This window comes from Nycticebus coucang, chromosome 10 (assembly GCF_027406575.1).
Source record: "Nycticebus coucang isolate mNycCou1 chromosome 10, mNycCou1.pri, whole genome shotgun sequence".
NCBI classification, from domain to species: domain Eukaryota; kingdom Metazoa; phylum Chordata; class Mammalia; order Primates; family Lorisidae; genus Nycticebus; species Nycticebus coucang.
Window position 1 is genome coordinate 83,160,215 of NC_069789.1, and position 26,733 is coordinate 83,186,947.

At 35.6% G+C, this 26,733-nt stretch overlaps 1 protein-coding gene across 6 annotated transcripts in view; it reads right to left on the minus strand.

The window, feature by feature from the left end:
• Positions 1–495: 495 nt before the first annotated feature.
• Positions 496–26,733, minus strand: part of RALGPS2 (Ral GEF with PH domain and SH3 binding motif 2) — a 193,887-nt gene continuing 167,649 nt past the window's right edge. For 3 of the 6 annotated variants that reach the window (XM_053605428.1, XM_053605424.1, XM_053605426.1), the window contains 7 exons: positions 23,686–23,740; positions 18,881–18,958; positions 17,210–17,315; positions 12,665–12,757; positions 8,548–8,653; positions 7,906–7,997; positions 496–5,445 (listed from right to left, as the gene is read on the minus strand). In XM_053605428.1, the coding sequence (XP_053461403.1) occupies positions 5,416–5,445; positions 7,906–7,997; positions 8,548–8,653; positions 12,665–12,757; positions 17,210–17,315; positions 18,881–18,958; positions 23,686–23,740 (560 nt within the window). In that variant the 3' untranslated portion in view covers positions 496–5,415. The remainder of the gene's footprint in view (positions 5,446–7,905; positions 7,998–8,547; positions 8,654–12,664; positions 12,758–17,209; positions 17,316–18,880; positions 18,959–23,685; positions 23,741–26,733) is intronic. The other 3 variants (XR_008383058.1, XR_008383057.1, XM_053605427.1) reach the window with 3 other exon arrangements.

A 26,733-nucleotide genomic window follows, 5' to 3' on the forward strand; every position in this document is an offset into this window, starting at 1 on the left:
CACTTTAAGTTGGCTTATGCAAACACACTGAAGGTCACACACTCACATTTGCATATTAAAAAGAAATGAAAAGTGAGAGAGGAACCCAGCTGCACATCACTCGAGGAGGTCATAGTGCAATCAAGTGCTTCATCATTAGAGTACCTCAAGTTGTTAATTGGGATAAAGAAGAATAAAAATGGCTTGTGTTTTCCTGTATATTGTCATTGGGTACTTAACCTTACAGATATTTGACTAGTCTCCCCCCAACCCCCAACATATGAACTTCAGTAGGTTGTACAACAGTGAGTTTATCAATAATCAAGGTGCAGAAATTCTTGAGAGTCTGCTGACTTCTTATCAGCTATTTTGTTAGACGTACTAAGTCAGCAATTATTGGACTGTATTTGTGAATAGTTCTAGTAGGTGATATATTCAGGGGAAACTCAGTATATGTTAGCTGGTATCTAAAGCAAAGCTAATGTTTGTGAAGATTTTTGTTTTTCTATTAAGAAAAACAAACAAACAAACAAACAGTTCAGACCCCAAACCTTGTATGTGTTCTTTTTATCCCACCATTGCTTTATAGTCCAAATGGCTTGAATCAAATGCAAATTCTGCTATCAACCCTTCAGGACCAGCTAACCCTTTCATTAAGCTTTAGCATCTTGAATCAGGTGAATACTAATAGATCCCAATAATCTCACAGAAGTGAAACATCTCCAATCTTTGCTTTCACTGAGAAATCTAGTTTAGTTTCTTTAACTTTCCTTTAATTTGTATATTGGAGTTGTTTTTACTTTCTTGCATGGTATTTTCAAGTGAACAACAACTTGTAAGTTGAGTGACTGCTTGCTCATTCTGAGTGTTACTTAAATATAATAATGAATAGAAACAAACCTCATTTCTGGCCACAGGGAATCCTGTTACTAGAGTTCAGTAGCTTTAATAAAACCCAAATAATTTTTTTCTGAATATATGTTATTCTTTTATGGATTTCTCAAAGGTCTTATAATTAAATCTGTGCTTAAAACAATAGCATCAACAACAAAATAAAAATAAACTTGGCTCTTCGACATTGTTTTTAAGAGAGTTTGTTTAAAAAGGCTCAACAACCAAGGAGGAAGGCAACAATTACCTACAAGTTTCCGTAAAGACCTTCTTAGACGTATAGTGAGAAAGATGAAGCTGGTGGAGAGAGGGACAGCACACACTCCTGAAATCAGTGGAGTAAGAGGGCATGAAATTATTGTCATATGTGATGCCCTAAAATTGTTCTTCAAATTGATAAGGCACTGACCAAATTTTCCTCACACTGTAACTTGCAACATAGATGCAATGAAATTGCTTTTGGTAAGTTTAAGAGTTTGCATGCACAGATCTCTTTCATTTGAACCCTCCAAATAGAAAAAAAGTCACTTTAGACACAAGCCATTTTTAGGGGAAGAAAACCAAAAGGTACTTAAATCATTTTGAAAAGGTTCACATGGAAAATAATAGATCACTAATGGGATTAAATAGCAATATTTGCGTCTCCAAGCTTAGAAAAAACAGAATACCACTCTAGCTGTAAAATCATAGATTTACTGTGTTTGAAAAAAAATAATACAAAAGAGAGAAAATAAAAGCAAACCCGAAACAGAAACCTCATCACTTGCTTTGTATCATCCACTTGTGCAACGGTAGTATTATTGTTCCCCTGGGACACAAATTCATTATCATTTTCAAAAAGGGATCCAATGATTTCAAAAGCCTTTGAAGCAGAGGATTTATTTTATTAAAGATGATCTTCTGTTAAGCAACACTGGTACCCCTTTGTTTGCAGATGATAATGTGATGATTTAAAAACTGGTTATAAAGGAATGTACCTCAAAACACAGTAAGGAGATCAATAGCGAATAGATTTTTTAAAAAAGCCAATAGATGAAATCTCCTATGTCTACTGATTTCTAATTAGCATGATGTTCTATAGTTTTGTTATCAGTGGTAAAGGTATACAGATTTAACCTTAAAAAGGAAAGAAAAAAGAAAAAAGATTTATGCTTAAGTCATTTGGCCAGATAAATTCCAATAATCCCAAGAGATCAACTGGCTTCTCTTAGGGGGCCCCAGTTTTAACTGACATAGACACACCCAAGTCTGTAAACACGTTTTCCATTCTTTTCTCCCTTCATAACAGTAGCGCTTCTTGGGCTCCTTTATAAGTCTTCTGAAAGAGGAATAAAGCCCCTTGTAAAAACTTTGCAGCCATAAACACCCTGATATACGCAAAGACCCAATAGCAACACAGTCCATGTAAAAGGGAGTGCAATAGTTATATGGCATTTTTCTCCTAGGAAAAACGTCTGTCATTGAAGCACGTGTCTGGGGAGGAAAAACAAAACAAAACAAAAAACAAACAAAAAAAACTTCAACTCAACTGGTCTAAATCCTTTTTTGTAATGTTTACACAAAATTTACAGAGTGAAGAAAATGAAATAGGAAGGTGTGTTTGATCCTTAGTTCTCTTCCAATTCTTATAGTTTGGAGGTTACAGTAAAAATAATACTTGGAAAACAAGCACAGCCTGAACAAAGGGGACATAAAACCAAAAATAGTGCTTAAAAAGGTTATGTAGTTTTCTTTATAGTTGTATTTTTAAAACTAGTATGTTAGTTCCATATGAAAAATAAGCCCCTATGTTCAAATAAATTGTTAAATGACATATGTATGCTTCCTATGATATTGGCTAGTATTCTACACCACTACCCTAGGCGACATAACATGCCCAGTGTCAGGCTTACCATAAACCAGATTAAATTTAAATTGTAAGAGAATTTCAAATGAGTTTTCTTGGCTAGGGAAGAAACAAATGACAGGCTTAATAAGAAAATTCATCTTCCTAGTCATAAACTACCTAAATATTAAATGTATTTTGGTAACATATTTTGTTTGAACTGTTATCATATGTCACTTAGTGAACTGTAGATAAAAAATTCACCTACACTATTTTAATTCACTCCTCTCATCTCACTGGTTTCAATTTCCTTCAAATGCTAAAATAATCTTAAAAATGCAATAACCAATCTTTTGAAAGGACAAATTTAAAGACAGAAAAATGATGATGACTTCTGAACTGTTTTTGTTTAAGAGCAGATGTCTGGTCAGAGGCCACAATTCTACCTATGAACTTCATTAACCAAAGGTGCACACTGTTTTACTCTAGGCAAGTATCCTTTAATGTTTAGAGCTGCAAATATCAAACACATCTTCCAGCCTACTGCTCTCTCTTTGGCAAAACTGTGATGTCAGGCTCTGACTTCTAGTTGCATATCTCCACAGATAACAGTTAACCTACAGCATATCTACTTTAGCTTATTTATGACAAACAAAATAATAAAAAAAATCCACAGGGTTCGCATTCATGGTATCTTTTTAAAAGCACATATACTGTTAAAAATGCTATTTCTAAAGAGAAATAAACAAATTAAGAAACTTAAAAAAATGTAAAACAAAAATAAGACGTGCAAGGTCTACGTAGTAATACTGCTGGCTATGCGGGTGGCGTCTTTCTACGTACCCAACATGGGTTTCGCTTAGGAGAACACAAATTGAAAAATCATTCAGCACAGGCAACTTCTGCCCTCTCCAGATTATGTCACTAAAACCCAGAAATAATGGCCTTTCTGTCATATGAGAAGCAAATATTCGAACTCTTAACATCTTTTCCAAACAGAAAACTAAATTTAAAAACTTACCACTCAAAAAAGCTCTTATATTTTCCTTTGGATAGACTTTTAGCTAGTTATTATATAAGGAATATTTTCTCCTTTAGTTTTTTGGACTTAAGGGTGAAATACTTAGGATTTAAAAAAAAAGTATAAAATTCTCTAAAAACACAAATGTGACAAATTTTATGTGAGGCCCAAAGTAACAGAAGTCTATTAGCAGGTATTAGTCACAAAGCATTCATTACTTTGGGCTGCTGCTAAAATTTATGATGCCTCAAGAGTTTATAATGTCTAACAACTAGCCTTTGTTCAAGTGTCATTTTGTTAAAATTCTAAGGCATCCTACTTTCAATTTTCTTTTTAAATTCAACATTTATTTTAGAAATTAAATGCATTATTGCAGAGAAGAGCTTTAACAAAACTGCTTGGTCAGCTACTGACAAAACACAGTTTCATGTCAGAAACTTATGTTTTCAGAAAAATGTTTTGGTATGTTTACGGTAAGTTGTATAAGGAATAAAGTTCTGATATTTAAAATTCCCAGAATCTCAAACTTTCACCTTTATCCCTCTCAAAATTATTCTGTAGATCTTACAATAATAAAATACATGCATACATTTATATGTGGAATCTTTTAAAGAATTATGATCCTGAATCTCATATTGAACAAAAATAAAGAAAACAAATAATAAAAAAATAACTCTGGCAGTATGCACATTAAACACTGTGAAAGAAAATATCCCGACAAAATACCAATGTATCACCATGATGATAAAAACCACCTGTGATTATATGGGATAATCCAATCAATTTGGAAAAAAAAAGATCTAATTACTGGACAATTCTTCTCAGAAAAGTTTGGGCTGGGATTATAGTTCTCTACTAAGCAGATCTGTGGTCCAACAATGAAATCATATAGAAAGCTAAACTTTAACCCCAGTTAGAAAAAACCATGTATTCTGGAGCCTACTTTTTAAAAAGTGTCTGGCAAATGAACACTCAGCCTTTGTACCTCCTGCAGGAAATAATGTTCCCCATACAGTACTAAATTTCAGAAGTTTAGTGTTTAAAAAAATCTCCCCTTGTCCAAAATAAAACACCCCCACCCAATTCCAAACAAACTCCAACAACTCACATTATTAACATTCCTAATTTCCACACTCTTGCTGGGAGAAAGCAAATGAGGCTGCGGACCACTGGAGGCTGAGCAAACCTCACAGGTGGGCTGCTGTACGATCCCTGCCAAGTATCTCTCATCTTGGTTGAAAATCAGCTCCTCATGTAATCCCTAAGAAAGATGTTTTTCCTTTTTAAAGCATGTCTAAAAAAAAAGGCGATTCCCCCCTTCAAAATTAGTACAAAGTTAAAAGAAATGCAAATTAGCTACAATCTATTCCAAGCACAGCACCGCCAGAAGATTCACACACACTATTTGGTGTTTCAAGTTGGTTTTCCTTTCACTCTTTTAAGGCAGTGGCTTCCACAGGTCAGTTCAGAGATAAGAAGCATGGTTCATGGCAGTTTGTTTTGCAATTCCAATTTGTTCTCTGGGAATATCTCACTTCATTCCCTGAAATTAGTGCTTTTTTGGTTCAGAGCTCCAAAGGCTGAGACACGGCCTCTGGGGTCTTCCTGGCACAGGATGGTTAACAGCTGGCGCTCTTTTATTAGGTCCCTGTTTTCACACAGGAGTTCACCTTTTTTTTTTTTTTCCTCCCTCAGGCTTTTACTCAAAAGTCATCAAGTTTGTAGGAACCTAAAAAATATAAGCATTACAAACTGAGTTTAAAGGTTGTTTTTCAAAGTGTATTTCTAGTCTTTATCATTTATGCAATCCCAAATCTTTCTACCTAATTATCTTTTAGAAAAAATCTTTAATAATGATGAAAAATGAATGTAATATGCTGGAACATTTTAGAAGAGAAAAATCATTGAAATGAGTTAATACTTTTTCTAGCAAACTGAATGTGAACAGGAGAAAGGGCACAGACACTTTCTTGTCTAACATAAGGGACTCAGTAGGTGTTTACTGAATGAATGAATGAAAAAAGAATGACTCTAGTAGGGTGAGATTTGAGACAAACATGCTTGTCATCATTTATCTACTCATATATTACAAAACTTCCTACATGCCATTTAAAAAACCAGCACAGATAGTTTTATAACAAACACACTAAGAATTTTTGTCAAATCATCATGAAAATACGTATAAAAGAATAAAACTCATTATTACATAAATTCTGACACTTTGTGACTCTGAAAAATCAATAGGTTATGAAACAGTTCACTGCTCATGGATTGGATCATATTTCACTCAACTTCAGGTGCCACCCTGAAATATTTGTTTTTTAAAATTTGTTGATGAGTTCTCCAAAGAGCTAACAAGTGTTTCCTCATGTTAAAAGAAAATACTCTTAACCCTTAAAACCAGTTTCCAAAGCTGTGCCAGTGGAGATACTTGTATGTCAGTGGTCTTATCCTTGTCCCTTATGACAGCCTAACACATCTCACACCTCAGCAATCTTTCTCTTTGAAACCTGTTATACTCAACATGAATAATGTACACATCAGCCTTTGAATAAAAAAATTCTGCCAGGGAGTGGCTCATGTATAGTAATTCCAGCATTCTGGGTGGCCGAGGTGGGTGGATTGCTTGAGCTCAGGAGTTTGAGACCAGCCTGAGCAAGAGTGACCCCCATCTCTAAAAATAGCTGAGCACTGTGGTGGGTGCTTGTAGTCCCAGCTACTTGGGAGGCTGAGGCAAGAGGATCACTTGAGCCCAAGAGTTTCATGTTGCTGTGAGCTATGATGCCATAGCATTCTACCTAGGGCAAAAAAAGTGAGACTCTATCTCAAAAAATAAAAAAAGAATTCTGTTGGACAGTATGATAACTGAATTATAAGTCAAATACAAAAAGAATGCTCAAGTGCTTAATTATATCAGATCTGATTATAATAAATCTGTATTTTAATAAAGTAAAAGTTTAATTTTTTTACTAAGTTGCCTGAATGTGGTTCAAGGTATTTTGCATTTTAGTCAGATTGTTCTTCTAAAAACTTAAAAATTTCATAGCTCCTATTTATAAATATGTTACTAGTATTAATTCTTGTAAATACAAAACAAACAAAAGCCACTTACTGTATACTTTTGTATTATCCATACCCTAAGTCAATAATTTTCAAATAGATTTACTTAGAAACAGGTTCTACAAAAGTCTATAGAAATTTCTACAACTGCTCTACCAATTTGTGGTTCAATTCTGACTGTGCAACAGAGTTTAGGAAAAATAACACAACGTATTGCTTCTCTGTAGGTGAAAAGCTTTCAATTACTCCATCTTTGTTTTAGGAAAATAAAAATAGAATCCAAAGAAATGGGTTTTGGTTTCACTGTGACCACAGAACCCCAAATCAAGTTGTCAATAGGTCATACAAAACTAAATCAGCATAATTTTTATTAAAGTGCCATCCGGCTCAGTGCCTGTAGCTCAGTGGTTAGGGCACTGGCCACATACACTGGGGCTGGCGGGTATGAACCTGGCCCAGGCCTGCTAAACAACAATGACAACTACAACAAAAAAATAGCCAGGCATTATGGTGGGTGCCTGTAGTCCCAACTACGTGGGAGGCTGAGGCAAGAGAATTCCGTAAGCCCAAGAGTTTGAGGTTGCTGTGAGATGCGACACTACGGCATTCTACCAAGGGCAACACAGTGAGACTGTCTTAAAAAAAAAAAGTGCCATCTAACCACCCCCTTTCTATAGTAGGGGTAGGGATATAGTCTCACTACACTCTCCCAATGCTCACTAGCTACCTCAATTTTGAACACCGTCACCTTGTTCCAGTTGCAGGGTCCTCATCCATGCTGTTCTCTTTAATCCTCTCATAGCCCATTTCTTCTTGTCATTCATGCTGTTATCACCTCCTCAGGGAGATCTTTGCTCCTCACCCTGGTTTATTTAAAGCTGTCTCTCCTCCCATCACATGATACTAATTTTGTTTTCTTTACATGGTTCTATTTGAAATTTTATGTACTTGTTTATTGTCTAGCTCCGTATTAAAATGTAAACCTTCAAGTGTTATTGACTGTTGTCAACAAGAAAAAGAATAAATACATCACCACTCCCCTTAACTCAGAACTAGTTTACTTCTCTTTGGAACTCTTAAATATATTCTCAAGTTACAGACTATTGTGAGAATTAAGAGAAATGCTTACCTGTTGTTTGTTACTTTGGCAGGCTGCACTTAAGTGCTTAAACCACAGCATTGCATTCATTCTATTGCCAGCTTGAAACTTGTATGAATTTCCTAAAATTACCAAAAAGTAGGGGGGAAAAATAAAAATTTAAGTACTAGGACACATTCTAACTCTGCCAGATGCAAAAGAATGAACTCAACATGACTAGGGTTTTCAGTTTCAGAATTCTCATCATTTAACACTTGATTTTCCATCACAATAATAAGAAAAGTTCCTGATGCCATACATTCACCTGCTAACATGTGTGTATTCAGGAATTCACTATTTCCCAGCTTATGAATTGGAAGAAATGATTTTATTTGCCTCCTTTTAGGTGTTATTTAGAATGAGGTACATAAATAAAAAATTGTGTGGCTTCTCTAGCTTCTTTAATTTTCTCCTTCCCTCCCTCTCTTCCTGGTCAGCACTCTAGGGATTAACTGGCCTTTTAATCTCTAAGCTTATGCCTATGTAGCAAAGAAAATAAGCTCTACAAATACTGATATCATCACAACACATTATGTGACAAGGATATTCCTCAATAGAGAAACCACACAAATACTTCCCTTGTTGAGTATTCTAGTTAAAGTGTCGTAAGCTCTAGTAACTCTAATAATTCACCTTTCTCAGAGTCAGTCAACAGGAAGAGATCTGGATGTTCTGGGTCATCAGCCATCATCACCATCCATCCTACTACAGATACATTCTTATTTGATGTGGATTTGAACTGAGAGATAAAAAAAATAATTAGTGAAAACACTAATTTTGGCTTCATACTAAGCTAAAATATTGGAGAATATGTATTTTCAGTTTCTCCTGATGAGATTATGACTTTCTGCAGGTTTTACCTACTTGAATACCCTCTATCCTATTCTTATACTTTTTTTTTTTTTTTAATTGTTAGGAATCATTGAGGGTACAAAGAACCAGGTTACACTGCTTGCATTTGTCAGGTAAGAGGTAAGTCACATATTGTGACCCCCCCAGCCCCCTCTCCTTCCTGCTCCACCATTCCCCCACCTTTCACTATGTATTAGCATCAATTGCTCTCATATCAGAATTGAGTACATTGGATTCTTGCTTCTCCATTCTTGTGATACTTTACTAAGAAGAATGTGTTTCAACTCCATCCAGGATAATACAAAAGATGTAAAGTCACCATCATTTTTAGTGGCTGAATAGTACTCCATGGTATACATATACTATAGCTTGTTAATCCATTCTTGGATTGATGGGCATTTAGGTTGTTTCCACAATTTGGCAATTATAAATTGAACTGTGATAAATAGTCTAGTGCAAATGTCCTTATGATAAAATGATTTTTTTCCTCTGGGTAGACGCCCAGTAATGGGACTGCAGGATCAAATAGGAGGTCTAGTTTGAGTTCTTTGAGGATTCTCCATACTTCCTTCCAAGAAGGTTGTACTAATTTGCAGTCCCACCAGCAGTGTAAAAGTGTTCCCTTCTCTCCACATCCACGCCAGCATCTGCAGCTTTGAGACTTTGTGTTGTGGGCCATTCTCACTGGGGTTAGGTGTTATCTTAGGATGGTTTTGATTTACATTTCTCTCATAACTAGAGACAATGAGCATTTTTCTTGTTTGTTAGCCATTTGTCTATCTTCTTTAGAGAAGGATCTATCCATCTCACTTGCCCATTGATATAAGGGATTTTTGTCTGTTTTTCTGTTGCTTTATTTGAGTTCTCTGTAGATTCTAGTTGTCCAGCTTTTGTCTGATTCATAATATGCAAGTATCTTTTCCCATTCTGATGGTTGTCTCTTTGACTGTTGTCTCCTTAGCTGTACAGAAGCTATTCAGTTTAAGTCCTGTTTGTTTATTTTTGTTGTTGCAATTGCCACTGATGTCTTCTTCATAACATCTTTCCCCAGGCCGATACCTATGTTTTCCCCATAGTTTCTTTGAGGGTTTTTATTGTTTTATGCCTTAGATTTAGAACTTTTATCCATTTTGAATCAATTTTCATGAGTGGAGAAAGGTGTGGGTCCAGTTTCAGTCTTTTACATGTGGTTATCCAGTTCTCCCAGCACCATTTATTGAATAGGGGGTCTTTCCCCCAGTGAATGTTCTTGTTTGGTTTATCAAAGATTAGGTGGCTGTAAGACGTGATAAAGTTTCATCTCCTGGTTTTCTGTTTAGTTCCAGATGTCTCTGTCTCTATTTCTGTGCCAGTACTATGCTATTTTGATCACTACGGCCTTGTAGTACAGCCTAAAGCCTGATAGGCCAATACTCCCAACTTTGTTTTTGTTACTAAGAATTGCCTTGGCTATAAGAGTTTTTTTCTGGTTCCACACAAAACAAGGGATTATTTTTTCCAAATCTTAAAAGTATGATGTTGGTATTTTAATGGGGATTTCACTGAATGTGTAGATTGCTTTGGGAAGCATAGACATTTTAACAATGTTGATTCTTCCTAACCATGAGCATGGTATGTTCTTCCATTTGTTAGTATCTTCTGCTAATTCTTTTCTTAGGGTTTCGTAATTTTCTTTATAGAGGTCCTTCACCTCTTTTGTTAGGTATATTCCTAGGTATTTCATTTTCTTCAAAGCTACTGTGAAGGGAATTGTGTCTTTGATTAGCTACTCATCTTGGCTGTTATTGGTGGATACCAAGGCTACTGATTTGTGGACACTGATTTTATATTCTGAGACATTACTATATTATATATAGTAATATTTCTTTGTTTATCATTGGCAAAAAGCAAGAGTTTGACTTCCTCTGCACCCATTTGGATGCCCTTTATTACCTTCTCCTCCCTGATTATATTGTCTAGAACTTCCAGCACTATGTTGAATACTAATGGTGATAGAGGACAACTTTGTCTTATTCTAGTTCTGAGTGGAAAAGGTTTTTCAGTTTTACTCCATTCAGTATAATTTGTACTTCATTCTTTAAGTGTAACTGTAACAGTTTTAATTGGAAAAGATGAGAAATATTACCCATTTCGTTGGTACTCATTTTGATTTCCTCACAACCCACTATGCTTTAATTTCTAAACATTTCATAGACATTATTTATCAGAAATTCCTATAATTGAAAACTCAAACTATATTAGCAACTTACTATGCATAAGTGGTAATCCAAAACATAGAATGACACTTAATATGTGTATTAGATGACAAATTCAGTTATTTCATAACTTGTTTGGCCTTTTTCTATTTAAAACAAAACCATTTTAATTTTGTATAACTTCTTCTTTATAATAGTCAACTAAGTGAAATCCACCCAATAGCTACCTCAATGTGGCTCTGTATCTGAAGACAAAGGATTTAACTATATCAACCTTCCCCACCCCACACCTGAGCACGATAGTACTAACTAGAGTTAATAACTCTGCAAATGTTCCAGTAAATCTAATCATGTGATTTTTGTAGTGTGTATGGGCATTACAGTCAATTCAACCACAATACAAAAAATAAATATTCATGGAGAAAGATCTCCATGTTTATACACCCAGTCCTTTACCTTAAAGCAAGAGCTATTTAAACAGATTCAACATAATAGTGAGAGACAAAGTAGTACTTAAGAATAGATATACATAACTCCACTTGGGTACAGTTCAAAATCACACAGATTAATCAGGGAAGCCTATGGTCACACCCTGGAAAAGAAAGATAATGCGTAACACAGAGCTCAGGACAGAGGCAGGTTGTAAGTATGGCTGATAAGAAAGGCAATGCTCCAAAATGTCCTCTTCTGTACTTGAGGTTGATTAAAAGAGCTAAAATAGTGGGAATAAAGAAGAGTTTCTCTGATGTATACAGTATCTTGTGGGTAATTTGTAGGTAGAAAAAGAACACTTTCCTGTACTAGATTATCACTTACTTTCCCACCAAAAACATGACTTAAAAATAAAATTCCTTTTAAACAAATTTTACTAATGCAACATGAAAAATTATTCTACCTTTCAAAGATTGGTTGTATAACTGGCATGTAAAAACAAAACAGCATGCAAAACAGATTTACAGGAATATTCTTCATTGTGATTCTATAGCATCAAGACACCTCTTTTAAGTGAAAAGCGCAAGAAAAGTGGATAGTAGTAGCTGTTGTGATCACTCATTCCTGTTCACTGTTGGGAAAAATCACTGAATCACAGATTGAAAGTAGTAAGAACTTTAGATGTTAGTCCCAAATTTTCACATTTTGCTGATTAGGAAGTGAGACTCTAAGGCAGTAGTTTTAAACCATGTGTGAACCAGAAACCCAGATTTGAGAAAACTTTGATGCCAAGAAAGATATCTGTAATGTGCAGTTTTGGCATTTGCAATGGAAAAAAAAAATAGTATTCCAAAAAGGAACTTAAACTTTTGGAAATTATTCCAAAGACCTTCTTTGGAATGGTCTTACTAAATAAAAATAATTTGATTATAGCATTCATACAAGGAGAAAGTATACAATCCTTCTGGATTAGAAGATGGGAGAAAAAAACATAAAGTAAAAACTTTTGCATCTTAGCCAGGCATGGTGGTGCAGGCAGGTAGTTCTAGCTACTGGGGAGGCTAAGGAGGGAGGGTGTCTTGAGCCCAGGAGTTCGAGGTTACATAGGTGAGCTATGATCACACCACTGCACTAGAGCCTGGGCAGTAATGACAGACTCTGTCTCTAAAACAAAACAAAACAAAACAAAACAAAAACAAAAAACCCTACTTTCTTTACAACCACAAATAAGCTATGATACTATGCTAAAAATGTAAAGAAGTTGTACTTACATGTTTTCTTTCTGTAGCCTTTAGAGATTTAGCAGCATAGTAAAAAAGTTGTGTCCCACACAAAGCTGCCCAATATTTTGTCCAAGAGGCTACCTGGAGAGGATAAAAACATGAATATACAATTAAAATGCTATTGGCGTCTCAGTTTTTCTACATTCTTAGTGCCAATGATCCACTCCATTTTACCTCAGCCACCCAAGGCCTAACCTTAAGAGTTGAGTTACATCACTTCTAAAATCTTCATTTCAAATATTTTTATCACTTCCAGCTAATATACAGTACTATTCACATTCAGATAATTATTTGGATAATCTCATCAAGAATCCTATACGTTTTCAATATTGTCTAGTATTGCCACCCCCTCCAATATTCTATCGCTCCACTTCTCTCTTGATATGTGTATAGTAGTCTACATTCCACAGTCCAGAACTATATCCATTCCATTCCAAATACTTTATTTCCATTGCCCTTCTCTACTGTTAGAACCCTAACTCTAGTCAATCTAATCATCTGATTACTTAGCACTGCATCACGAAAGCTGAATACTGCTGGAGAAATCACACAATTGTGCCAATTGATAAAATTATGATCACCAATCTCAAATGGAAATTAATAGTACTTTCCTTTTACTCAATCATGTCATTATACACATCCCACCCCCTCTCTGGAGACCATTACTTCATACTTCTCAAAATTTTAATACTTTCCCCCTATGATGTCACTGCATTCTTCCTATAGAAAAGCAGATGAAATCTGGTGAAAACTACCTCATCTTCCCAGAACCAATTCCAGCTAACTACCTGTTTGTAGACTCAAATACATGGTCTTTCTTCCTGCACCTACAGAATAGTTAACTCTGATTCCATCAAAAACACATATTCATTAGTTATCCACTGCTCCATTTTTTGTTGTTGTTGCAGTTTAGGCCAGGGCCAGGTTCGAACCTGCTACCCTCAGTATATGGAGCTGGTACCCTACTCCCTGAGCCACAGGCGCCGCCCTATTGGTGGGACGACACTGATGGTGCATTTTACAAGGGTACATGTTAAATCTACTAAGTGTCTTAATACAATAACTAAGAAAATGCAGTGAAGGCTATGTTAACCAGTTTGATGAAAGTATTTCAAATTGTATATAAAACCAGCACATTGTACCCCATAATTGCATTAATGTACACAGCTATGATTTAATAAAAAAAAAGACATAGTCAACTCTCCTTTTATGTCCTTGATACCTATTATCTCTCATATTCTCAAGAAATTTGCTTTTGCAGTTAACTCTTCTCTCTACTACCTCTCAGTTTCTCTCCCTCTACCATCATCGTACAAATGGGCTTTAATAATACTAGCATCATTAAAATCCCTCCTTGACCCATCCCCTCATCCCTCAGACACCATCCAATTTCTTTGCTCCTTTGCATAGTCTAACTTCTTTTTTTTTTTTTTTATTGTTGGGGATTCATTGAGGGTACAATAAGCCAGGTTACACTGATTGCAATTGTTAGGTAAAGTCCCTCTTGCAATCATGTCTTGACCCCATAAAGTGTGACACACACCAAGGATAGCCTAACTTCTTGCAAGGTTGTCTCCAATTCTTGCTTGTACTTCTATTTTGCCCGTTTTCTATTCTCTTTATTTCATTTGGCTTTCAGGCTGAAACCATAGTTAACAAGTTCACTAAGAACTGTAATTTTTTTTTTTTTTTTTTTTTTGAGACAGAAAAAGCTGTTGCCCTGGGTAGAATGCTGTGGCATCACAGCTCACAGCAACCTCCAACTCCTGGCTTAAGTGATTCTCCTGCCTCAGCCTCCCAAGCCGCTTGGACTACAGGTGCCCGCCACAACACCTGGCCGTTTTTGGGTTGTAGTTGTCATTGTTGTTTGCAGGCCTGGGCTGGATTCGAACCCGCCGGCTCTGGTATATGTGGCTGGCACCTTATCTGCTTGAGCTACAGGCGCCGAGCCTGAGAACTGTAATTTTACCAAAGCCTTTCAACAGGATGTGACCCGGCTGATCCCTCCTTTCTTCTTTAAGTATTTTAACTACTAGGCTTCTGGGATACCTGTTCCTTAGTTTCCTCTGCATTCTTCTTATAGGAGAGCTTTAATGCTCTAGAGCTCCATTTACGGCCCTTTTTTCCTTCCCTAGATACACTTTTTTTCATATGAGATAATCTCTCTCAACTAGTTCCATACTTCAAATACTATTTGTATGCTAATGACTCTCTACATCTCTATCCCTGGATACTACCTCCCTCTCTGCTGAACTCTTGAACACTTTTGTTTTTTTGCAGTTTTTGGCCAGGGCTGGGTTTAAACCTGCCACCTCCAATACATGGGGCTGGCGCCCTACTCCTTGAGCCACAGGCACCACCCACTCTTGAACACTTTTTAAAGAGTCAAACTGTTATCTCCACTTGAATGTTTATAAGCATATCAAACTGAACTTGGCCAAGACTTACCTGCCCTCCCCATTTCAATAAACGTCCTCAGCATCCACCCAGCTCAGTCTCCAAACCTAAAAGTCATCTTTATTTCCACTTTTCCCTTATGTTTCACTTTTATTGTATCATCAAACAACCCTGGCTTTTGTCTCTGATCTCATCTCCCCACAACCCCTGCCCTCAATTTCAGTGCTTCAGCTACACAAGCCTTCTCGTCTCTGGAACTCTAGATCTTCATAAGACTGCCTTAGCTTCCTCACTCAGATCACAGCTCAAATGGTGGGCATCCTCTTTTCACCATTCTGCATCCTGTGACCTTATTTTAAGAAGTTATTCTCTGTTTCTCCTTATTAGAATGTAATCTCCATGGGGTAGGCACTATGCATCATCTGGTTCACTGCTCTATTACCAGCGTCTGACACATAGTAGGTACAGTAATGTCTCAAGTGACATCAGGCTATTCTTCGTTTACCAGCTGTCCTAGGGTTGCTTCTTGATTGAATGTGCCTTTGCTTTATTGTAATATAAGCAACAAAATAAGATGACTCAGATGGAAAACATTTCTATATTTTAAGAAGCTCTTATACCTTCAAAAGCTTTAAATGTGGATATAAATCGAAGGCTTTATACTTCAAATTTGAGAAAAGAAAAAAAAATCTTTCTTTAGCAGTCAAAGTATTATGCTGGTGTTGGGAAAAACCAAACAACTTCTTTGTTTGTTATATATTAAAAGTATTATTTTACTAAGCGTTTTGTTTTCTCCAATACATTAATAATCATGGTTTAGAGGAAATTTAATATTTAGGTTCTATTTTATATGGGCAAACAAAACTGTATTACAAAGATTTAAATAAGCTGATGAACCAAAAATAATTGAATTCCATTTTTAGGGTTATTACTCTCTATTTTTCCTAAATTTATTACTAAAATATTTCTGAGTGATATACTTTCAGGGAACTCTAAGAAGCAGTTTTGGGTAAGAACTATAATAGGCAGAAAGAAAAGTACACGAGTATCTTGATTTAAGCACTCTTAATGAAAATTTATACATCAAGTACAATAACACTTAAAGTTAAGAAACATAAGGCTTGGTGCAGCGGCTCACGTCTGTAATTCCAGCACTCTGGGAGGTTGAGGTGGGTGGATGCTTGAGCTCAGGAGTTCGAGTTCAGCCCGAGCCACGTGAGACCCTGTCTCTAAAAATAAACAGCCGGGTGTTATGGCGGGCACCTGTAGTCCCAGCTATCTGAGAGGCTGAGGCAGGAGGATTGCTTTAGCCCAAGAGTTTGAGGTTGCTGTGAGCTATGATGCCATAGCATTCTATGGAGGATGACAAAGTGAGACTCTGTCTCAAAAAAAAAAAATAAAAAATAAAAAAAAAATTAAGAAACATGGTGAGGCAAATGTGTACACTAACCCTCCCCTTCCTTGGTATCACTTTCTATAGTTTTAATTATCCACAGCAACCATGGTATGAAAATATTACATGGAAAACTCCAGAAATAAGTAATTTGTAAGTTTTAAGTTGCACATCATCTCAAGTAGCCCGGTGAAATTTCTCCACACAATACTGATCTGTCCAGCCTGGATGTAAATTTTCCCTTTGTCCAGTGTTTCTACACTGTCTGTGTCACCCACCTATTAGTTACTATGTAGCATTCTCACTATCAGACTGACGTTTAGGTTAGCTTTGGGTGCTTGTGTTCAAACAACTGTGGTTTTACTTAATAATGGCCCCAAAGAGCAAGAAAAGTAATACTGGCAATTCAGATATGCCAAAGAGAAGCTGTCAAGTGCTTCCTTGAAGTGAAAAGATAAAAGTTGTAGACTTCATAAGAAAAGTCATATGCAGAGAAATTGTGAAGAAGGAAAGAAATTCATGCCGGTTCTGCTATCGCACCTCAAACTGCAAAAGTTAAGGCTGGTGTGTGGTAAGGGCTTAGTTAAGATGGAAAAGACATTCCATTTGGGGTGGAAGGCAGAGTTGGGCTCTGTCACTGCCTGTTGTTTCAGGCCTCCGCTGGGGATCTTAGTATTTTTTGAGGTCTTATATAGTTGCATATTTTAAGAGGTATATTAAAATACAATATAATGAAATCTTACTGTAGGTTTTTTGCCTTCTTTTAACAAAGTTTTTCTCCTGAGAACACCTTGAATAGTAACAGCTCCTGGATATAAATGTACTGCCAAATCTTCTGATTCTGCAGAACTGTAACAATAAAATGAAGAAAGGGACCCATAAAGGCTTTTGTCTATGACAGGCATCAAGTAGGTTCTTAAATAAATGTAATTATTCTTCATTTTTAAAAACTGTTACTTTATTCAGAGTTGAGAAGACATTGACAACTTTAAAGGTTTATTAATCTGAAATTTATAAGCTATCACAGAAGTTAATTAGAAGTTATTAAAGTCAGCAGATGGTTAAAAACACATACTTCATGACATTTGAACAAGTATAATTTAGAAAGAATGCAATAATTCACTTCTGTAAAGATTAAATTAAAAATTTAAGATCCTTTTCTTCTTCTTAACATGCCACACTGCATCACTTCTGTAATCTTATTTTCCCATTAAAAACTTTAAGTCCTGGTAGGAAAAATGAGGATTCTATTTGTTAAAAGTATTTAAGTCCATAAAACTAAAATAAAAATAGCAGAAGCTCAAAAAGGAAAAGAAAGAAGAGAAAACCCATGCTTAATTTAATTCTAAAATAGCAAAAAGAAGTAATAAAGGCAATAACATATTTAAAAAATTGCTTTCTGCAATAAATCTTAATGCATTTAAACGCTACCAATGCATAACTGGTTGATTATGGCTAAACAACTCTCCGAGATGAGACTAACCCTCAAACTCAAGATTTACTTTTCATGTATCTTTAAAAAAAATCATAAAACAACCAATATTTTAATATCTTTCCCCAACTGACTTAAGGTTTAATATTTAAAAGAACGATTTTTATATATGCCAATTAAACATACACACTGATAAAACTATCATTCCCTGGTGACTTGACACGAGCTGCAGAAGTAAAAAAACATGAAGTTGCTACTTTATTCCTTTGTGATTATTTAGGTGTCTTCAAAGTGACTTAAAAACCACCATGCTAGAGCTATTATTAAAATCTATTCAAGGAGGAGATTAGACACCATCAAACTGACATAAAGTCTGCTATTTTGTTGTTACGAATTGTTTGATTACCTATTACCACTAGACCCCATGACTTCTAGGTACCATCTTTATTTGCCTCCATAGTTTATATGCAGTATAATGTGGAAAGGGACCAAACGTAACTAGATGAACGATGAATATGAATATTCACTAAATATACAAATACAAGTATTACTTAATGAAACAGACTTGTCTAAATTCAGGACCTGTGGTTTATCTGAGAAACTTTTTAGAACAGACAAATCAAATTTAGATTTATTAGCAAAGTAAAGGCTTTGATTGCAGTTTATGAATAACAAGCAGATTTTTACATTGCTCATTCAAAAACTAGCGGCATTAGAAACACCTGTGTTAAAGGATACCAACCAGGAAGCATTTAAAAAATATGACAAAGATGCAAGTCAGCATTTAGCTCTATGGATCAGAAAGTATAGTTCAAATTCTTTTCTACATTAAATCTTGGAAAGAAAGTTTTTCTGGGCAATTTGTTTAGTTTTTAAATCAATTAGTTGAGAAAGAACAGAAATAATGTGAGATCACACCCATGTAAGCCAATCACCAACACCAGAGGGAGTTCTGTGACCCCTGAATGCAGGGGAATTGTACCTGCTGGCCTTCATGTGGCTTCGATAGCCATTTCGTGCCACTCTTGTCACCGGGCCGAGAGAATGGTATAATCTGTTCCTGTTGGATTCCATTATAAATTGTATATATTACATATACTTTTATTCACACAATCATTAATACCTATAACAGTATAATAGTTTCTTCATGTAATACAGCTTTCTAAATCTTACAGAAGGACAGTGTACGACTGTTCTTTCTTAAGCATGCAGCATAGATTTCAAATTTTTTTTCTTTTACTATTGACTCTAAAAATACTTATAGGAGTTTAGTACATACCATATCCTTACATATACACTTACTTTAACAAATCTACTAAAAGAATTAAAGAGCTATTTATAGCTAAATAAATAAAGCCTGAAAAATGCTTCAAAAATCCTTAAGTTTCTATTTTACTTCTTGAATTCCAGTTTGAATATGATGCCTGGATTTATATGAAAAGTTCATTTTTATAATATGTCCCTGTGAAGACACCTAAAAGCAATGTGGCTTGTAAACTTAAAACTCATAAGGAAAATCTTATTTTACTCTTTATCTGTTATATTAAATCAAAGAAAACTAATAAAAGAGATGAACTGAATAATATATGTATATTATTTCTGTATCAACTGAAAAAGCCAATAAATGATAAAAATGGTTTGAGTTAAAATATTTATCCAGAATGGCATATTATCCTTAGCAAAAGCAATAAACATAGACACATAAAAACACTAATACTTTTTTGCTTGGGAAAAGTCAAAAGTAGCATTTTTTTTTTTTTTTTTTTTGTTGGTTTGTTTTGAGACAGAGTCTCTCTTTGTCACCCTGGATAGAGTGCCGTGGCATCATAGCTCACGGCAACCTCTAACTCTTGGGCTAAATGATTCTGTTGCCTCAGCCTTCCAAGTAGCTGGGACTACAGGTGTCCACCATAATACCCAGCTGGTTTTTTTTTCTTCTTTCAAGAGATAGTTCTCACTACGGCTCAGGTTGGTCCTGAACTCCTGAGCTCTAGCAATCCACCCACCTTGGCCTCCCACAGTGCTAATATAGGCACGAGCCACCGTGCCCAGCAAAAGTAGCATTGTTGAGAGATAATATTTTTTTTAAAAAGCATTATATTAGCAACTTAAGCAACAATATATTTGATCCCTCTATAGGAAGAATGGTAAATGGCAAGTTAACAGTCACAGTATTATTTTGAAGTTCCCCATTCACGAGTGGTTAAATCCTAATTTTTTATTCACTTTTTATTATTAATTATTAATACGTGTTTGAATCTTGCTGGGTAGCATTCATTTAACTCTTCTTGAAATGCTCCGAGAGCCACTGATTTAAACTTGGCATACGTAGATTGTTTAGCTGCAAATGTCTACAAAGCAAAACATTTGTCATAAAAGAAAAATATTGTTTGAAACGTGAAGGTAACAACGTTATATACTATCTTCATTGCTTGATACTTATGCTGAAAGGAAAAAAAAGAAAAATATACTTTCTTCATAAGTAACCTGCAGGGATGAGAACAGATTATTTAGCACAACATCATTCTGGTTACTCAATTAATCTAAGAAACAATATTGTTAATATTTTTTATCTAAAGATCATAAACACACTCTATAATCAACTGTGAAGGTATTATGATACTTCTATTGGGAAGGAAAATTTGTACAAATTTAGAAGCATGTCAGAAGTAACACTTGTGTTTTTCCCATTTGAAGCAAACCCAAATAAAGAGATCAAAAGTAAAAGTTGAAAGAAAACTAATATATAAAAACAAATTGTTAAGAATCCATGAAAACAAAGAGAACAAAACTTGGGAACACTGATAGAGTAGAAAGGATCAAAAATACTTTGAAATGTAGGCCTTATAAATAAAATCTTATTCACACCATGGTGAGAAATCTTTATGAAGTTTCATGAGGAATAAGTATCTAATTTTCCAATTAAATACCTTGAAATTAACAAATTCAAATGTAGTTTAATTTCAAATTGTTTTCTATTAAAAGTGGCTGATAACTGAATATTTCCAACTCCAGTTCTAACATGACATTCAACATTTAATCTAAACAACCTTCATATTGAGTAATACAGGCATTTTTTAAAAACTTAGTTGCTTAGTTTATATACAAAAGGGAGCAATTATTTTATTCAAAAGTCAAATATCTTCTGAGTTTAAAAAAGGCAGACTGAAATGATGAGAGATAATATAAGAATCCTAACAAACAATTAGTAAATATTATTTGTGTTGTTTGCCTATGTTCGTAGGGAGATCTCATATGTATTTGAAGATAATACAGCATGCTATTTGCTGTAGGCAGATGAAGGCTTTTATAGCTAAAAGCAACAAAGAAAAGGAGAAGGGAGCACAATTTATACTATTTCATAAGTCTGTGTACCTCGTATAAATTTTGAGTTCATAACAATTTAAATTCAAACTTCAAGCTGCTTTACTTACAGTATAATTTAAAAATCTATTAAGTCCCTATTAAAATACCAACATCATACTTTCAAGAGATGAAAAAATAATTCTTCGTTTTGTATGGAACCAGAAAAAACCTGGTTTAGCTAAGGCAGTTCTTAGTAACAAAAACAAAACCGGGGGCATCAGCCTACCAGACTTAAGGCTGTACTACAAGGCCATAGTGGTCAAAATAGCATGGTATTGGCTCAAAAACAGAGACATAGACATCTGGAATCAAACAGAAAATAAGGCAATGGGCTTGATGCCTGTAGCATAGTGGTTATGGCGCCAGCCACATACACTGAGAGTGGTGAGTTCAAATCTGGCCTGCGCCAGCTAAACAACAATGACAACTGCAACAAAAAAAAGCCAGGTGTTGTGGTGGGTGCCTGTAGTCCCAGCTACTTGGAAGGCTGAGATAAGAGAATCGCTGAGCCCAGGAGTTTGAGGTTGCTGTGGGCTGTGACGCCATAGCACTCTACCGAGGGCCACATTGTGAGACTCTGTCTCAAAAAAAAAAGAAAATGAGGAAATGAAACTAACAACTTATAGCCTCCTAATCTTTGATAAACCAAACAAGAACATACACTGAGGAAAAGAATCCCTATTCAGGGAGGCGCCTGTGGCTCAAGGAGTAGGGCGCCGGTCTCATATGCCGGAGGTGGCGGGTTCAAACCCAGCCCCGGCCAAAAACCACACACACAAAAAAAGAATCCCTATTCAATAAATGGTGCTGGGAGAACTGGATATCCACATGTAAAGACTGATACTGGACCTGCACCTTTCTCCACTCACAAAAATTGATTCAAGATGGATAAAAGACCTAAATTTAAGGCATGAAACAATAAAAATCCTCAAAGAAAGCATGGGAAAAATACTTGAAGATATTGGCCTGGAGGAAGACTTTATGAAGAAGACTACTGTGGCAATTGCAACATCAACAAAAATAAACAAATGGGACATAATTAAACTGAAAAGTTTCTGTACAGCCAAGGAGACAACCACCAAAGCAAATAGATAACTTACACAATGGGAAAGGATATTTGCATATTTTGAATCAGACAAAAGCTTGATAACTAGGATCTATAGAGAACTCAAATTAATCAACATGAAAAAAGCCAACAATCCCCAATCAGTGGGCAAGTGAGATGAACAGAACCTTTTCTAAGGAAGGCAGATGAATGGCTAACAAACATAATAAAAAATGCTCATCATTCCTAATTATTAGAGAAATGCAAATCAAAACCACCCTGAGATATCATCTAACCCCAGTGAGAATGGCCCACATCACAAAATCTCAAAACTGCAGATACTGGCGTGGATGTGGAGAGAAGGGAACACTTTTACACTGCTGGTGGGACTGCAAACTAGTACAACCTTTCTGGAAGGAAGTATGGAGAAACCTCAAAGAACTCAAACTAGACCTCCCGTTTGATCCTGTAATCCCATTACTGGGCATCTATCCAGAAGAAACAAAATCCTTTTACCATAAGGACACTTGCACTAAATTGTTTATTGCAGCTCAATTTACAATCGCCAAAATGTGTAAAAGCCTAAATGCCGACCAACCCAGGAAGGAATTAACAAGCCGTGGTCTATGTACACCATGGAATACTATTCAGCTATTAAAAAAGATGGAGACTTTACATTTTTTGTATTAACCTGTATGGAAGTGGAACACATTCTTCTTAGTAAAGCATCACAAGAATGGAGAGGCAAGAAACCTATGTATTCAATTCTGATATGAGGACAATTAATGACCTAGTACCTGGTGGGGAGTGGGGGAAGAGGAGAGCAGAGAGAGGGAAGGAAGGAGGGGGTCGGGGGGGTTATGGTGTGTGACACACCTTTTGAGGGTGGGACACAATTATAAGAGGGACTTTACCTAACAAATGCAATCAATGTAACCTGGTTCTTTGCACCCTCAACGAATCCCCAACAACAAAAATCTATTAAGTCATTTTGTCCTTGATAAAGTGGTAGAGAATAAAGTTGACCATTCCACTAAATGCCATAAAATTACTTAAATGAATCAGAATTTAAGAAAATAATTTTATGTTTGAATACATAATTATTACATAACTTGACTATGACTCGTTATTATTTTTAATTACAATTTTAAATGTACTACAATTCGAATACATGTACCATGCCACCAAATAAACATTTACAGCTTTGACTCTATCAGTCTATCACTCCCACTATTGACAATTCCAGACTTAAATATCAATTTCTAATTTCCTTTACCCCACAGGGGTAATAATAAACACTATCTCTTAAGATCCATGTTATTATATACTTTAAGATAGATAAACTCAAAATAGTTCAAGTAGACAATTTCTTTTACCTTTCAAAAGCAGGCCATGAGGTCTCTTCGCTTAGTTCAGAACCATCACTGCTACCTAAAAATCAAAACATATTCTATTTTTTAGACATAAGAATTATTTTTCCAGTTTGGATTTTATATTTAAAAAATAAATTTGCTCCTTGTGCTCGTAAAATGATAATCACATTGTGGGTGAACCTACACAAGTAATTCTTTATTCAGTATTATTGCTGCTAGGTTTATTTGCAATATATTGGATTATAGTTAACAAGACAACCTAAAATAACAAATTAGCATAAAATATTTTTGCATGCCTATTTATAGCTCAAATTCAGTATGTTAATCAATTTTTCCTACCATCAGAAAACATAAAATAGCACAAAATTTTTCCTATTGATTGTTACAGTCTAGGACCAATATGTAGCAGAATCACCTCACAGTTAACTACCTCCCTACATTGACCATTATGAAATCCTTAGAGGTTCATGGCACATTTCTTTTCCTTTGTATTAAAATCCATTAGTATTGCACGGACAAAAAACTTAATGAAATCCAATTCTTTACCTTTAGGGACAAGGTTGAAGAAGACAGAATCCCAAAATTAAAAGAAAAATTAGTGCTATAAAATCATAATAACTTTTTCTTTAGCCAGAAGATCAGTTAAAATAATCTTCAAATAGAAAAGTTTAAAATTAGCTGGAAAAAGACCTGAGAGAAATGAATTTGGAAAGTTCAAATGGCTTAGACTGACTTAAAAGTTATTTTAAAAATAATCCTGACTCCCAATAAAATTAGGAGGAATTTATGTTAAGTGGAATAGTCTATCAGACTTTTACAACCAGGGTTCTGTGACAAACTCAAATTCTAACACTGGAAAAAGGTATCCATTAGCTATGATAGATATAAACCTCTTCTATGGGTTAGGAATGGCACTACTTATGTACCGTCCTTGCATGAATGAGACGACAATTGCTGAAACAATTTTCTATAATTTGTGGTTCAGATGAGAAACCGTAGGAAACCCACTAGTGGTGGTGGGGCCTTATCTTTTGACGTGTGGCACCATGTAGTAAAGAATGAAAGTTAAGCATAATTGGTACATTTGTAGAAAATGTAAACTTTTTCAGAAGTGTGAAGCTCAGAGTGGTTATGCCTTCCGTAGCTAGATAAGACTACTTACTCTAGGTTATCTAGGACATATGAAAGTCTGACAGTTAAGTTTGTGAACTCATCCTAGAGAAAGTGCTACACACATCATTGCTGAGTATCACTACAGTCACATTCAAATGACTCTCCTTGGGAACCTATGCATTGGTGCCAGCGCCTAGTCCACCCTTCAAAGTAATTTTGGAACTCTTTTTCTAGAATGACTATTAGAGCTGTCATCATACAAGGTCTGACAACTAAGTTTGCAAACTTGCCACTGTGCGCCCACATTGGCAGCCCTGTATAAACTACTCGGTAAGGTTTCATAAACTTGACTCACAGCTGAGTTCATGTCGAGGTGTGGCAGTATCTCACTGAGTGGCATTCGTTACTGTTGTTGTGTGTTTTTGTGTGCTGTACGGCGACAGCTTTCACAGTCACTCTAGAAAAAGAGCTCTGAAGGGTGGAGTAGACCCCGGTGTCGGTGCATAGCTTCCCAAGAACAGTACTTAGAAGATGACCATGGTGATATTCAGCAATGAGCTATGTAGCACTTTTTTCTAGGATGATTTTGCAAACTTAATTGTCAGACCTTGTAGATAACTGCATTAGAAAATGGATGAGGCCATCAATATTTGGAATCACACCCTCTCCCTAGACTCAGCCAGGAAGAAATAGAGCTCCTGAACAGACCAATTTCAAGCACTGAGATCAAAGAAACAATAAAAAATCTTCCAACCAAAAAATGCCCTGGTCCAGATGGCTTCACTCCAGAATTCTATCAAACCTTCAAGGAAGAGCTTATTCCTGTACTGCAGAAATTATTCCAAAAAATTGAGGAAGAAGGAATCTTCCCCAACACATTCTATGAAGCAAACATCACCCTGATACCAAAACCAGGAAAAGACCCAAACAAAAAGGAGAATTTCAGACCAATCTCACTCATGAATATAGACGCAAAAATTCTGAACAAAATCCTAGCCAATAGATTACAGCTTATCATCAAAAAAGTCATTCATCATGATCAAGTAGGCTTCATCCCAGGGATGCAAGGCTGGTTTAACATATGCAAGTCTATAAACGTTATCCACCATATTAACAGAGGCAAAAATAAAGATCACATGATCCTCTCAATAGATGCAGAAAAAGCATTTGATAAAATCCAGCATCCTTTTCTAATTAGAACACTGAAGAGTATAGGCATAGGTGGCACATTTCTAAAACTGATTGAAGCTATCTATGACAAACCCACAGCCAATATTTTACTGAATGGAGTAAAACTGAAAGATTTTCCTCTTAGAACTGGAACCAGACAAGGTTGTCCTCTGTCACCTTTACTATTCAACGTAGTGCTGGAAGTTCTAGCCAATACAATTAGGCAAGACAAGGAAATAAAGGGAATCCAAATGGGAGCAGAGGAGGTCAAACTCTCCCTCTTTGCTGACGACATGATCTTATACTTAGAGAACCCCAAAGACTCAACCACACGACTCCTAGAAGTCATCAAAAAATACAGTAATGTTTCAGGATATAAAATCAATGTCCACAAGTCAGTAGCCTTTGTGTACACCAATAACAGTCAAGATGAGAAGCTAATTAAGGACACAACTTCCTTCACCATAGTTTCAAAGAAAATGAAATACCTAGGAGTATACCTAACGAAGGAGGTGAAGGACCTCTATAAAGAAAACTATGAAATCCTCAGAAAGGAAATAGCAGAGGATATTAACAAATGGAAGAACATACCATGCTCATGGATGGGAAGAATCAACATTGTTAAAATGTCTATACTTCCCAAAGCAATCTACCTATTCAATGCCATTCCTATCAAAATACCAACATCGTACTTTCAAGATTTGGAAAAAATGATTCTGCATTTTGTATGGAACCGGAAAAAACCCCGTATAGCTAAGGCAGTTCTCT